The sequence below is a fragment of the Podarcis filfolensis genome, assembly GCF_964270895.1.
Source record: "Podarcis filfolensis genome assembly, chromosome: 1".
Classification (NCBI taxonomy): domain Eukaryota; kingdom Metazoa; phylum Chordata; class Lepidosauria; order Squamata; family Lacertidae; genus Podarcis; species Podarcis filfolensis.
The window spans coordinates 3,733,575-3,749,327 of record NC_139604.1 but is presented as its reverse complement, the minus strand read 5'-3'; the positions used below and the strand labels follow the sequence as shown (position 1 = coordinate 3,749,327).

At 40.0% G+C, this 15,753-nt stretch overlaps 1 protein-coding gene across 33 annotated transcripts in view; it reads left to right on the top strand.

Annotated features, from left to right (window-relative positions):
• The window catches only part of LRRFIP1 (LRR binding FLII interacting protein 1), a 105,485-nt gene that overhangs the window by 43,387 nt on the left and 46,345 nt on the right, over positions 1-15,753 (top strand). For 8 of the 33 annotated variants that reach the window (XM_083626754.1, XM_083626750.1, XM_083626755.1 and 5 more), the window contains 6 exons: positions 3,971-4,018; positions 5,196-5,240; positions 6,895-6,945; positions 8,502-8,546; positions 11,535-11,591; positions 14,174-14,254. The exons of 7 other annotated variants lie outside the window; for them this stretch is intronic. In XM_083626754.1, the coding sequence (XP_083482880.1) occupies positions 3,971-4,018; positions 5,196-5,240; positions 6,895-6,945; positions 8,502-8,546; positions 11,535-11,591; positions 14,174-14,254 (327 nt within the window). The remainder of the gene's footprint in view (positions 1-3,970; positions 4,019-5,195; positions 5,241-6,894; positions 6,946-8,501; positions 8,547-11,534; positions 11,592-14,173; positions 14,255-15,753) is intronic. 18 more of the 33 variants (XM_083626737.1, XM_083626733.1, XM_083626731.1 and 15 more) reach the window with 5 other exon arrangements.

Here is a 15,753-nt window from a genome sequence, read left to right as displayed (position 1 = left end):
AGGCAACAAACAGCTTTCAGATTTTGATATACAGTAAAATTAAAATACTCTTTGTGGATCCTAACAGTTTTAGTAGTGTATATTTGTGTGACAGCCCATGTTGAAGTTTTCAGTAAAACTTCTAGATATGCATATGCAATTATTATCATAGAAGACTAAATCACAAACTGTCTTCATTGGTAAACCTGCTGCTATTTACTAATGAGTCTCCCAGGATTCTGACAATCAGGCTCCTTTTGCTTGGGCAACATTCTGTTCTTTCTTTGCATGTTTTCACTTCAGTGACTGTACGTACTAATGCTTCTTGAATGGCAGTGCAAATTAGGCAGCTTCTGAAAATGCTGAAGTTGCTTGACTGCTTGGACTAAAGGAGATTCCTCTTCAGAGGCTTGGAGCTGTTATTTCCTGCATTGTGTGTGCTAATTGCTCTGTCTCTTATCAAACCAGGTTTGTAGACTTCTCTAAGACTTCCGTCAGTTCCTGGGGCTGGGAGGACACTGAAGTCCCTTCCAGCAATATACAGTAGTGAGCACTGCTGCAAAAGAGGTGTCCATAGTTGTCATTGGGGCATATTGATGGTGCTCATGCCATGGTCACCAATCATATCCTTCCCCACTAACAACTCCCCTCTGTGCAGAGTTACTTTGAAAGTGTTTCCTTTAAAACTGATTGGGTTGTTGAAATATGTGTGGCACATTCTCTTATGAGTTCATGTAAATGTTTTAAAAAGAAGAAAACTAGTGCAAAACCACTTGCTCTGACATCACAGAAACACTTGCTTTTTAAATAAATTTGTTTCATTCACTGTTAGAAACTGAGATATGAAAGCTAGGAGCTAAATGGCACCTTAAACCTAGGTTATGGGCGCAATAACAAGAATACAAAGCTGAAAATGAATGAACTGCAGCTAAAATATTATGTCCATTTTTCACATGGTCTAGCCTTCATCTGAAGACTGCAAAAAATGAAGCCTTTCTTCCCCAGCCCACCCCCTTAAACTTCTTAGGGTTTTGAGGGTTGCTCAAAACACTGCTATTCTGTAAGGCCAGCTGAGAGGCAGAACCCATCAGCTTGCCTTACCCTGAAGTGATTTCTTGGAAGACGAACAGGCAGGAATTTCTCCTCCCACTCCACCAGTGGCAGTTTTAATCTGAAATCTTAGATGCAGTACTGTGCCCAGAGCTCAGAAATTGCTTGCACTAATGAAATTCGCAGTCGCAAAATGCGCCTAGAACAATGGGAGTCTCGAACATTGGTTTCATTGAACTCATATACCTCACATTCAAGAGAAACGTATGGCTTATTGCCTTCTGGGCTAACCAGATTCACTACGCTCTTGATGTGGATGGAACTATAGGAAATGTTTGCAATTGGGATTTAGCATATTGGCCCGAATATAAGCTGTACTTTCCCCCCAAATTCTGACTGAAAAGTTAAAGTGCGGCTTCTATTTGGAACCGAGTGCTGCACGCCCGCCTCCTGGCACTACCGCCCTGAATGGGGGACGGGGTGGCTGGCGCTATAAAAGGAATAGGATAAAAAGTTTTGCACATTGTTAGTATGGGTTGTTCAGTATTGGCTGCATTCTGTCGGCCCTGCTTACTGATTTTGTGCAACAGGCATACTGCTAGTGGGACCCATTTTGTGTAGTGTAACAGCCAAATCCAGTGGGTGTCTTCTATTTGTGAAAGTTGTTGCATAGCTCCTAGTGCAACTGCTATTCTTATACACTGTGACAGTTAAGCTTTGTGTACTACTGCCCCAAGTGCAACTGCTTGTGAAATAACGCTAAATCTCAATCTTCTTGTGCTAATGTTACATTGGCCCTCACTCAGTATTTTTACATAATTTGAACTTCAATTAATGGGTAAAATTTCACCCTTGTAAGAAGCATAAAATTAGTAACTGGGGTCAGTTGCTGAAAAAAACAAATACATTTTAAGGGTGTCTGCAACACTCTAATAGCTAAATAGAAAGCATATAATAACACATTTCAGTAAGCCGAGCTTCTTGTTAAATAGTGTGTCAGGAAGAAATAGGAGTGACTTATCCACTTAAGAGATAAGTAACTGTTTTAATATCTCTACTGGAGTTGGTGTGTCAGGAAGTGTCTCTTCTTTGCAGCTGTCTATTAAATATTAGAGCACCATTGTCGCTCTGCCTAGCATTGCTTGTCTTCCTCTTAACAATACAGGACAGTTGTTATTCATGGCACCCATCAACCTTCAAGAGAGAGGACTTTTTAGCAGAGGGTTCCCTCAATTTGTAAAAATCCCAATAGAATAAATTTACCTTTCATTCCTGCCCCTGAAACTTAAGTCAAACAAAGTGTGAAACCACTGTTTTTGCTCAAATGTTCCTTTATAATAAATCTTGACTGAACTGGGTCAGAAATTCAGGCCTGTTGCATCATTCTCCACTTCTTTCTCTATGGAATAATATGCCCTTCTAACAGTGCTCAGCAACCTATTATTGCTGGACTGACTTTAAACAGTGCTGCCATTCTGAACAGAGAAGCTGCCTTGTGGAAAGCAATTTATGCTTCAGTGCCTTCAGAAGAGACGCTCTGGCTTGCAGTCTTGCATGAGCACGTTTGCTTGATCCTTTGTCTGTGTGGTGCTGCAGAGATCCCTTGTCATGCAGGGGTGGGCAACGTGTTGTTTGCAGGGGAGGGGACATGCAACTTCTGAGCTCTCTTGTGCTGGGAGGGGTATCAAGGAGATTGGGCAGTCGCCTTCCCTTCATTTGCTTTCTCTCTTTCTTGAAATCGTCTTCCTCTGGACTGAGGTGATTCAGATGTGCAGAAAAAGAATGATGCATTATGTTTCTGACTTGTGCCTCTCCAGACTGCCATAATTTCCTTTTAAAGCCCCCCTTTAATGTGGAAAGCAAAGTACTCACAATACATGTTGTGACTTCACTGTTCCCATCCTCCTCCTGTAATCCTCCCCCTCCTCTCTTGCTTTACAGGTTCTGACCCAAACCCTGTTGTCTTCATTTTTTTCCTCATGCATCCATTTTTTAAACTGCACCACTCCACTGTTATCATTTTGCCCTCTTAGATATTTGGAATGTTCTTTTTGCCTCTCAAACTGCTCAAAACGTTTCCATCTCCCTCATCTGACTTTTTCTTCCTCCTTTCTTTAATTCCTCTGACTCCATTTTCTATTATCCTTGTATCTTACCTTATTTAGATTGTCAGTCTGTGGGTGTGGATTTTTCTGTATTGCAATTATATTTCTACAGTGCCTATTCTTTTATGTGCTTGATAAACTTACCGCACAGATATCGTTCTCACTTTATGGTATACTTTTTCTTGAATCAGAGAAGTAAATGAATACTTTGAGCTGATCCTACCTTGGTGGAAGAAACAGGTTCACTGCATGTTTCTCAGTTTCTGGGTCCCTGAAGCATTTTCATACTTTTAAAGGCTCTGGCTAAGATTGAGTACCACAGTGGCCTATGGGGGTGGAGAATGCAGTGTGCATATTAACTGTGGACCTTCTGCTCATGCTGCATTTCCTTTGAGACTCTTGATGCTGAATAAGTTGCTCACCCCTGTACAGATGTGTTTTAAAGGGCATGCCTATGCTACAGAGGAGGCTGTGGCTATTTGACCTCTAGGTTAGTTGCTAGATTTGTGTGATCGATGTTACTCTGAACTTCACTGATTATGTTTGAGGTTTTTTGATCCTTGAAATATGTCACCCTCTTGCCTTAATTGGAAGGCAGTGAGTATTAATGTCAGTGGCTATTTGCAGATTAAGCCCAATTTTCGAGACTTTCATAGTCTTGGTATAGCTACACTGTAGCCATGTCAAGCAAAGTTGAGCTCCAAGTCTATAGTAATGGTTTGGTCAAACCAAATCAATGTATTTTATTGACTAAAGCAAAATCTTTGGTGTAGGCATGCCTATAAACTTGTGTAGTTTACTTTTTCATCTAAGTTTCCACCTTCTTTCTTTCATAGAAATATTATGGTCTGGATACAAAGTTTGGCGACATCGAGCAGTGGATGGTAGGCTTTGTCTAAGAATCCAGATTTGTCTAAAACTGGCCATCATGTTGAATAAACTATGTAGCATAACTGTTTTCTCTATCTGAAGATGTGTTTTCATTCCTGAACTCTAGTTGTTAAAACATTTTTCAGAATTGGAAGACTGATATGGTGTACTAAGTCTCAGAAACCACCCTGCCATTTTTAAAATCCAAAGCATTTCTTTGGGATGTCATGTCATATTGCTGAAGAATGTTGCTGACACCTGTCAATTAGCCTCTAGTTTCCATGTACAGACTTATATGTGCTAACCATTTATCTGAAGTGGAATCACTGTTAGAGATGTGAGAAAGGGGAGAGGCATGAGGCATCCTTCAGGCGCACAGGAGCAGGAGGTGCTTTAATTTCAAGCACTTTAATCAGTCTCCCACACTGTTTCCCACTACTCTCCATTGACTAATGGGTACAATTGCATGGTGGTAGTTTGAGGAAACATCTTAATGAACATAAACATTAATAAGAGAGGTGTATGAGAAATGTTAACATATTGTTGATACTTTGCCCAAGCATCCTTGTACATTTCTTCCTGGGACATCTATGTGCTTAATGTGAGGAGGCTATATAGAAGCTCCCTTTGGTCCACGCTGCTCAGCGTTATTTGCACTGACTGGCAGCAAGTCTCCTGGGAATCTTTCTTTGTCCCACTTGGCGACTGAACCAGGACCAGGGATGCTCTGCCACTGAGCTTTAGCCCGGCCCCTAAACACTGCTGATCACTGCTGGCCATGTAGATAACTATAGCTCAGCACAGGGTAAAGTGTGCCCCACATGTGTAGACTATTGGAAACAGAAGTACCAAAACGAGCTTCTCAGTCTGTGAACTCAGAACAATTAGAATGTGTGCTTGTAGAATTCTTTAGCTCACAGTTGCATATTAAGGAATAGAAGTGGGTTTGCAAAAGGAATAATTATATCATGAAATTTCATATACACAATAGATTTCTAAGTCTGGAACAACAATGGATTTCAGATATGGTGAAATACCTATTGCTATTTTCTCTGAATTATCTTTGAGTACCATTTTTCATCATCAGGTGCAATCTTGCTGAGTTCTTGACCCTAACATTTTTCTTTCAAAGTTCTGTATGCATGCTTCTCCCTTACATTTTATCTTCTGTCTTTCCTTCTGCCTTGGTAGGAAGATAGTGAGCGTTACACCCGTAAATCCAGAAGAAATGCCTCGGTCAGTATTGTTTGCACTTTGTGCTAGAACTTTCATTTTAAAAGTAATGAATAAAAGTTAATGACTAAAATTAATCTTCTTTGTGGAGATTTATGGAGCACCTCTGCAAATTTAGCTGAAACAAAACCCCACATTGATTATTTTTTAATTGAATGAATTGGGAGCAGGATGGGATCATCCACAGGGATCATGGGATCACCATTTCTCTTTCATATACATGTTCCCTCTGTTCTTCATTTTAACCACTGTTATGTCTGCATGGATCTTAAATGTGCTTAATAATACCAGTAGCTTGGAGGTACTCCTGAATCCTTTGCTGTTGCTTGAGGATCAGGTGCAGGCACACTGGGTTCCACCCCACATTGTGGGTGCCCAGTGTGCACATGCACACACCATCACACACGTCACACGCATGACGTCGCATGGTGCAACAGGCCCCATTGGACCCTCCAGCAGCTGCAATGAGCTTTTGGAGGGTGCAACAGGCCACGTTGGGCCTCAGCACGCTGTGTGAGGTCATGCATGCGCACCACATTGGGTTGACCGGCTGGGCACTCACAGTAACAATTTTGTGGGTGCCCCAGAACCCAGGTCCCCTCAGAGTTGGCGCCTATGCTCAGGTGGCCTCAGTGGCGCAGAGTGCATTCCATCGGCTTCGGCTGGTGGTCTAGCTGCACCAGGGATAGCCTAACTTCTGTTGTCTGTTCTGGTAACCTCTAGGTTAGATTACTGCAACATGTTATACATAGGTCTGCCTCTGAAGATTCTTCAGTGAATATGGTTTAGAAACTTCACCTGATGCAGAATTCAGCAGCCAGGTTGCTCATCAGGGCAAGATGGTTTGAGCATATTACACTGATCCTGGCCAGACTGCACTGGCTGCCAATTAGTTTCTGGGTCCAATTAAAAGTGCTGGTTTTGAACTATAAAGCATTAAATGGCTTAGTACATTAAAGTACCGTCGCTCTTCATATGAACTGACCCAGATCCTAAAATCCTCATTTGAGGCCCTTCTTCATGTGCCTCCTCCATGAGAGGTCCGGAGGGGGGCAACATGAGAACAGGCCTTTTCTGCAGTGGCTCCCTAATTGTGGAATGCTCTCCCCAGGGAGGTTTGTCTGTGCCTTCATTATACATCTTTAGCTGGCAGGCAAAAACATTTCTCTATAACCAGCCTCTGGCTGATTAATATTCTATGGCATTTTAAATGTGTGGGTTTTTTGGGGGAGCGGTTGTTTTGTTTTGATTGGTTTTTGTTCTAACTTTATTTTCTTCTTTTATCCTGTATTTTTATCAAGCAAACTGCCCTGAGATCTTCAGATGAAGGGCAGTATATAAATTTAATGAATAAATAAATAAAGAAATAGATTAACTTCTATGTATCTCCTGCACATAAACGGAAATGTTTTCAGATAGCTACAAGGAACGTAGAAAGCTAATAATGCTTTAGACATTTCTCCTTTTTTGGATTTCATTTTGCTGGGGGTTTTTCCCTCCCTGCTAAATGTTTCATATATACGTTAGGCTGTGTAGTGTTTTGGTACCTTTTCTTGTATTTCATCATTAAAACTTCTCCCTGGATTTTTGACTCAGTGTTGCATTTCCATCTTTTTTAAATGGTTGTCTGGTATCCTCTTTACTTGCTTCCCTGTAGGCTTCAGATGAAGATGAGCGCATGTCTGTGGGCAGCCGCGGAAGCCTAAGGGTTAGTACTAAGTGACTAAACATTGCCAGAATTGTCTCCTGCATTTGCTTAAGATGGGTGGTTCTGTTCTTCCATTCCTAGATGTTTGATAATTGCCTTTTTCCCACTGTCTCCCAGCTTTCCTTATTCTAAGCTGTGAATTTTTTGTCTGCTTGAGCCTGTATTAAAGTAAGCATCAGTGAGAGTCACACAGGCCTGCTGGGCTCTCTTAAGTATGGCGGGGAATTATATTTCAATGTGATCTTATGCATGTGTAACAGCCTATATTTTGCACCATTTATATAGCAACTCTTATTGTACAATCAGCTTTTTCCCTGGTTGATTACAGTGGTACCTCGGGTTACTTCCGGGTTTCACCGCTTGCGCATGCGCAGAAGTGCTAAATCGCGTCACGCGCATGCACAAAGGCTGTGCTGAAGGTTACGAACACTGTGGGTTGCGGACGTGCCTCCATCATGGATTACGTCCGCAACCCAAGGTTCCACTGTATAACGTTATTAGGAAACCTGACACCTTTTCTATTATTATTTGTATCTGCCTGATGTTACAGTGAATAAAAAATGCATAGCTTTTAATTTAAATTTCAAACGTTTGTGTTTATAGGGGGTGATTCCCCACCCGTATTTTAGCCTGGAACTTTTACATAGCAAGAGAGACTGTCAGCATTAAGTTGTTGGACTTTTTCATTTTCCTTACAAAATTATCCAAATAGCATGGCTTGTAATTAAATTAGATGAATGATGTTTCAACTCCCAAGTCTTCTCTGAAATTATTAATCTCAAACAGATGTTTGAATTTGAATCAAAACCTGATTTTGAGAGTCATCAGATGTGATGAGATTCTAATGGCTGGGATAATGACAGATTTCAAATTTTGCATTCAGCTGAGATTGAAGTAGCACAGATCTTTGGAGCTTAAAGTTGCAATCATGCTGAAGTAGCGATTAGTAACTTGCAGTCAACTTGGCCACATACGTCACTCAGGGGTTCCTTTCCCCGTAACTCCTGTTGTCAACCCAGACTTGATTCATTGTGCTGCTGCAGCCAGTGGTGGAGCTTCATCCTCCAGCATTGGGGGGCGGGGGGCACGGAGAGTAGGCGGGGGCAGGGCTGGCGCGCGTCCCAGGGGTATGGTGTGCCATCCGCAGGGGCGTGGTACCCAGCGTGGGCGGGGGGGGGCAGCCACGATGGCACCCCACCAGGATCGTGCTGCTGGGGCCAGTGCGCTCCCTCTGCTCTCCTCTTCCTCTGCCAGTGGTTGCAGCGTGAGAACTGTGACATTGTGCTTACTTCCTAGCTGCAGTGGTTTGGTCAGATAGTTTGATTAACCTTGTAGGCAAGTATAATAGAACTCTTATCAGCTGGTTTTTAAGAGCATTCCTGTGTTTTGCAAAAGGGCAGATCTTCTCAGTGACATTGTTCCTGAATCCTTTGAGCATGTACATGCATTCATAAATGCTAAGATTTCACTAAGAGCCAAATTTCTATTTCATTTGTGGATATGAGAGAAGTGGGAATTGAAAGCCTTTTCATTCTGCATTCTTCCTCTTGCTTCAGACTGGATTAGAGACAGAGAGGACCAAAAGGATGAACTTCAAAACAGTATGTATTCAAAGGTTCTATCTTCCCCTGAGAACATATGGAAGGTGAAAAGAGAGATTGAAAAACGACTGCATTTTACAAGTGATATTAGCAGTATGTTTGTGCTATAGATATGTGAATAACATTGTGTTTCTGGGGAAATGCGTTATTTTCAAAACATGTATTTCCATAATAATCTGAGAGGAAAAATGTGGCGCCATATTGTTAGACGATGGGGAGAGAGAAGAGCAACTCACGTTATAATATATTATTGTCAGCTTGGAGGAAGAATAGGCTGTTGTCATACACCTGGGGGTAAGACCCCTTGAATTTAATAGGATGTATACCTGAGTAGAAGTGGTCATCTATTGGCATTTTGCTTTGAAAGGTCCCCATGTTTCGCAGAATGGTAACACGAGTAACATGGGTGACTACTTACCCCTTAGTGCAACTGCTAAGGAATGGAGAAGTGAGCATAGCTTTTCACCCACTCCGCTGAGTAGTTTCTTCCCTTCTTGCAGCACAGCAGGGCCCTAGCTAGGTAATGATTATACGATTAGAAGTACTGTCACTTACATTCTTCTCTGATTAGCCACTGCAATTGCTACTTCATTGGGTGGGGGAGGGCTTGTGTGTTGGTGGTGATGCTCATTTCATCTTCTGATAGAAGGAGCAAGATTTGTAAGGCATTGCTCAAATGCTGGGTTTCCTTTGTGACACAGAGAAGAGTTGATGTGACACATTTTTCCTCTTTGTTCCAGGCCTCTGTAGGTTTTCTGAGTACAGTACTCTGGGTGCAAAGGCAGGCTGCTGTGCAAGGGCAGAGAAATCATTTACAATATTTTAACCAGTGCAGGCTAACTGCAGAAAGTATTTTTCCATCTCTGTTCTAGTTCTGTTCCACCTCCCCCCCCCCCCACCCAGGAGCTCTGGGCAGTATACATAGATTTCCTCCCCACTGTATTTTATCATCACGACAGCACTGAGAAGAAGGCAAGGCGGACAGACTAACTGGCTCAAGGTCACCCCATGAATCTAATAGCTCTGTGGGGATTTGCATGTGGCCTTTCCTACTCCAGGAATGACACTTAATGCTTAACCACCCCGCCATGTTGGCTTTAGTTCTGCAAATAAAGCCTGGTCAATTCTCCATTTCATACACCAATTAAACTTATTTCTGTTTTATGCTTATAGCAGATTATCACTGTCTACTTAAAAGTGAATACATTTGCCAGAGTTCTGACATGGATAATCTCAGAAAATGGTCACGACTCTATATGAAGCTAGTGAAAATAAAACTATACTAATAATCTTTTTTTTAAAAAAAAATGTCATTGAATTCTGCTCAATATTGATCCAGAGCAGATTCCAACGTATAGTTAGCAGAGTAAAAACTTTAACACGTTGCAGGATTCCCAAAGAATAGACCAGAGGCAATTGAATTTCATCCACAGAGCTTTACTGCTGCTGAATGCAAATTAACATAATGGTCACAAATCCAATACATTCAGGACTGGCACTGTCCATAAGAAATCCAGTTGCAGCAGACTTAACTGAAACTTACAATAACTTATAATAAGTCTAAACCTTAACACTAAGCATACTGTGTACAGAACACCAGAAGGGAGATAGATAGCTAGAGAAAGTGAAGCCCAGGCTCCTTCTGGCCTTACTTTTATAGTCAGCATGACCTTGGCAGAAAGAGATAAGAGACCCAATTTAAACCAGCTGTACTCAGCTTCTCTGAAGGAAGAACCCAAACACCAGGAAGCTTCTGCTTGTTTCTGTTACGCAGAGAAGCTTCCAGAACCCTCTTGAATTAATGAGAATAGGAAAGATCTCTACATATCAGATCAATACTTTCTGTACTAAGAAATGCAAACTGACATTTTATACTGAAAATGGTGTAGCAGTATATCTGATCGAATCATTATTTAATATATATTAATATATTCCAAATGAATGATAAATGTACTTCCTTCAAAAACATCACTTTCTGTTAGAACAATATATATCTTGGGCCTCCATTGTAGTTTAAATTTGAAAAAGTCCCCTTCCAAAGACCTCATGCAGTCAGTGCTTGTCCTAAGATTAGGAAGACCTGTGTTCAAATGTCGACTCAGCTATAATGCTTACCAGGTGACTTTTTGTTACAGGTAGGTAGCCATGTTGTTCTCCCGTAGTCGAAGCAAAATAAAAAAAAATCCTTCCGGTAGCACCTTAGAGACCAACTAAATTTGTTATTGGTATGAGCTTTCGTGTATCTGAAGAAGTGTGCATGCACACGAAAGCTCATACCATTAACAATAACAAACTTAGTTGGTCTCTAAGGTGCTACTGGAAGGATTTTTTTGTGTGTGTGACTTTTATTCAGTCACTATCTCTTTGTATAATACCCTGAACTCCTTGGAGGAAGGGCAAGATAAAATGTAATTAGTGTATATGACCAAATCATTTTGTGCAATGTTCATAGTTTGTAACAAACTCATAGTTCATATAGAGGTTTATTACCAATGGTAATAACTATGATCAAATAAGAAGGGTTTACTACAATTGTGGTGGGCACATTGAATTATGGTCACACAATTGGTTTATTAGAGGGATACTGAATAGATGATGTCAAAGTCTGTAACAGTGAATAAAGATGCATGTGTTCTGCTTGCTTCACTCTTTCCAGGCAATCTATTCTCCCTAGTAAGCAACAACATGAAATTAATAATTTTCTGTATTCTTTTATATTATATTGCCTTTGTTAAAATAGATGCATAACTAAAGAATTATCCGATTTACAGGAATTATGAGAAACTGTTGTTGTTTTTAGCGTCTTCCTATGAGGTGTGACTCTGAATTTCTGGTAGCCTAGGCTGGATCTGTCTTCCTTCTCAAGTTTGGTTTAGTGTTCTTATAGACAAATTCTATCATGCTACTTCAAAATGAATTTCATATGGCTGTTTTAGTTCTTTTCACTCCTTTCTCTCTGTCTCTCCCTCCCCTTCCCTCTTATGACAGACAAATGGTTACGAAGAAGATATGTATGGTTCATCCCAGAGTAGAAAATCTAGTAGGGTTAGTAGATTTTTTAATTCTTACAATTTGTTTGTTATGAAAGCAATAATTAGGCAGGCTTCTTAATGTACCCAGCCTTATTCTTTGGTGATAACTTGTGCTAAGAATATGCAAAAACAATGAAGTCTTGTTAGCTTGTACAACAGATGTATGGTGGCAAAAGCTTCCATTTCTCAAACCCCACTTTGTCAGTTGCATGAAGCAGTCAACCAAGTTGGGTAGGTCTATATACCCCGAGGACAAAAAAGAATGAAAAAGTAAGATCAAACAAAGCAAAAAAATAGCTATGGGGGAATCATAATACTTCGAAGAGCGCAAATGAATTCAGAATCCAGCCAAACAAATGTAAGATGTGATTAGTAGTAAGTAATAATCTTTGATGCTGGTTCAAAGAGGAGACGATTATAAATCTGTTTTACACACAACCAACAATATTTAAGGAAGCACTGAAATTGTTAATGTGATGACTCTGACTGTAAGAAGGTGTATACTTCAACTGGAATGCGCAGTGTAGTTGGGCTGGTTTTGTAGAAGCAAAACAAGCTTTGACAATCTTGCGTCACTCATTGTTGGCCTGTTGGCGTCACTCATTATTTTATGCAATATTGCATAAAAATTATTCTAGCTTAGTAGGAGCAATTCTACAGTGTGGAAGAAAAGTACCATACAGAGAAGTCACACGTGAAGACAAGATGGTTCCGCCCCCCCCCCCCCGCCCGTCCTTCATGAGAGCCTTCTTGCCAACACAGTATATTAAAAATACTTTAAGTTAGCCACTCATTGGGTGGAGTATAAATAAATTATTATTATTATTATTATTATTATTATTATTATTATTATTATTATTATTATTACTACTACTACTACTACTACTACTACTGCTACTGCTACTTATGGGCGAGAAACCTGTTGGCATCAAGTGATCAGGTACACGCTCCTGGGGGAAAAGATAAAATTTGTTTCATCTTTAAAGTTGAGATAAACGATGGTGGAATGTTTAATACTGTTCTCTGCCATAAAATCACCAAGCCTTTTAAGATGTGTGATGGGTCACATCCAGTTTTGTCGACTAGCCCTACCAGAGTTACTGTAATATGATGTGGAAGAAGACTGTTTATTGAAGCATCTCCAACTAGGCCAAGTACACGTATACATGATACAGATAATAATAGCTGTAGCAATCTTAGAATTGCTGTATTTGATTCAAATATGGAATAATAATATAACCAAGAATCAGAAAAGGGAAACCAAGTTGCTATATGAATCACAGAACCAGAGAGTTGGAAGGGACCCTAAGGGCTTTCTAATTCAAGCCCCTGCAATGCAGGAATCTCAAAATGAAATAGACCTAATTTGGGGAAAAGTTTAGTTTAAATAAATGAATTTGTACCCTTTCCACTCTCGGAAGATTGTTCTGAAGGAATGTATAGGAAATAGTATTTCAGGAAATTAGTTCTGAACAATGACCCCTTAATTGACTTACACCTCTTGCACCAACCTTCCCCAACCTGGAGGTCTCCCCCTCCAGTCATCCTTGACCGTTGGTTATGTTGACTGGGGCTGATGGGAGCTTTAGTCCAAAACATCTGAAGGGTGCCAGTTTGGGGAAGACTGCCTTATATCAAGCAAGTATAAACTTTTCATATCAATGAATCCACCATTGGGTGTGATCAGGGTTTCCTTTCTATAAAACAGAAAGGGTTAATACCATTGTTTCTATGGAATAATGGGAGAAACAAGAATGCTTTATAGGCCAAAGTGAATATATTATATCTTTGGAGGTTTGCCAATTAATTCAGTGTTTATTCTGACTACTGAACCTTTTGAGATCCATTCTGCCATTGGCATATTGCTTCCCAAAATAAAACTAAGAAAAGATGGATGTGTACTCTTCAAACAAGGCTGGGATGACTTTTCTTCTCTCAGCTGCAATGGGTGTGTCACTCATCCTAATATTCTGGTTTGTCCTACCTACTTAAAGGAGTGTTCAGGTAGTGGAGGCAAGCCTCTTTTCTTACCAGTCTAGTTCTGTTTCATAGCTAGAAAGATAGGAACGACTCAATGCCTGGAAAAGGCAAGACTATTTTTTAGAGGAAAGTTGGTGAGTACCCATAATGCCTATATTACTGAACTTATGGTTGCATGCTTTTTGTCTAAATAGAAATAACTTGCTAATAAGCAATAGTTGAATATTGTTTATATATCTTCCTGCGTTCTTTGTTTCAGAATTGCATCTTGAAATGAACTAGGTGCTCAAAGAGCTCAAAGAGAGAGGATAATAAAGTAAATTATAGGTGTTCCCCGTACTGAAAACTAGAGTAGATAAAAACTTTTGTTATTCTTTTACATGGAACAGCATTTAAAATATAGGCATCTTTCTTTTCTGAAATAGACACCGCCTTATCCTTACAGAATGATAGTTATTTACTCCACAAGAATATTGTTATGGGCAACATGGTATTCAAAATGCTTTCTGATGCCATAGTCTGGGTACAGCAGATAGTATATTCACTGAGGACTCTGATTTGGAATAAATGACATCTTTTTCATTCTTGTTTTTAAAACTTGTTATATTTATTCAGGCTTCCTGCTACTCTGACCTTAGTCTTCCTTGCAGTGGTTTTCCTTCCAAATCCCAACCTTCTTCCCAAAATGGAAACCGGGTCTGTCAGTTTTTCTCCCTGCCATTTTTGTTGAACATTTGAGTTACCCCTGGGCATATAACCTCAGCTTGTTAATTTAAGAGGCTATAATAAATGAGTGATTCCATATACTTTTGTTTACCTCCATCTAATATTCTCAAGGTTAGTTGTATTATTATTATATTTATACCCTGCCCATCTGGCTGGGTTTCCCCAGTCATTCTGGGTTGCTTACAGCATATCTAAAACATAATAAAAAACATCAAGCATTAAAAAGCTCCTGATACAGGACTGCCTTCAGATGTCTTCTAAAAGTTGTGTAATTCTTTATCTCACTGACATCTGACAAGAGGGCATTTCACAGGGGAGGGTGCCCCTACCAAGAAGGCCCTCTGCCGTCTTGGTTTTCCTTTTAAACCTTTATTTCCACTTCTGCTTGAAAAAGGTAAAATATAATGCTGGTTTCCAGACAGCATAAGACTCTGTCCTACCTCTGTCCTGAACCATTTATTCATTTTTAATCATTTAGTCATCCTTTTGATCTCATCATATTTGCCTTAGCAATTCTGAAAGCCACTGAGGGAATTAAGAGATAAATGTTTTAATTGTACCTGCATTTTATCAGTAAAAAATAGATTGTACAGTGTATAGAATAGATTTAATAATTCCTGCAATTACCCCCCCCCAAAAAAAAGAAATCACTGATTTAAAAGCCTTACAGCCTTCACTGGGGTTGAATTTGCCTAATTTGCATGCAGAAACTAACATGTATTTTTCCTGGTCAGAGTTCTAGTTTTTTCCTTCCTGCATGTAGTGTGTTAGTGTGTGTGTGTGTGTGTGTGTGTGTGTGTCCCTGCACCTACAATTTTGTATGTGCTATGAGATACTTCTACATGTTTGCCTTCTACCAAAATGTCTCCTCCAGTTTTCGAATTTAGCTACTTTTGCATGGTGGTTTATAGCTAGTTTTGACCGTCTACTTTCTTAATAGTTCAGTGTGCTTTTTCTCCCTCCAGAAATATAGATTTGCATTACTTATAAATGTTCCATTATTTTTTAAAGCTGCGTCCCAATAAGTTGATGTGTTTACCTCTTATGTTTGTTGTCAAGGTAGCTTCCTTTGCCATTACAGTATTGTAGCTGAGACGGAAGCCGGAGTATCGTAGCTGTTTTTGTCTCTTGTACCTAGATGTTTTAATTCATGCTCTGTGATTAATGTCCGCATCCCAATTATTGTGTTTTGCTTTTGCAATAGTATCCTCCCTTCCTGTATGTAATATGCATATGTTTGCTCACCTTGCCATCTAACTCTTACTTGGCTTTGACTTTTTGACCATTTAAGCAGAAATGGCAACCTCTGCCATATTCTGATTTACCTTGCACTACAGCATATATATTGTAGTAACTGACAGCAGCACAAGGAATTCCACAGCGAACAAGCAGTAGATTTCCCTTCTCCCTTCATTTTCTAAGTGCATTAAAAACAGATTGTGTTCCTTGTCGTTCTCAGCCCTCCTTGT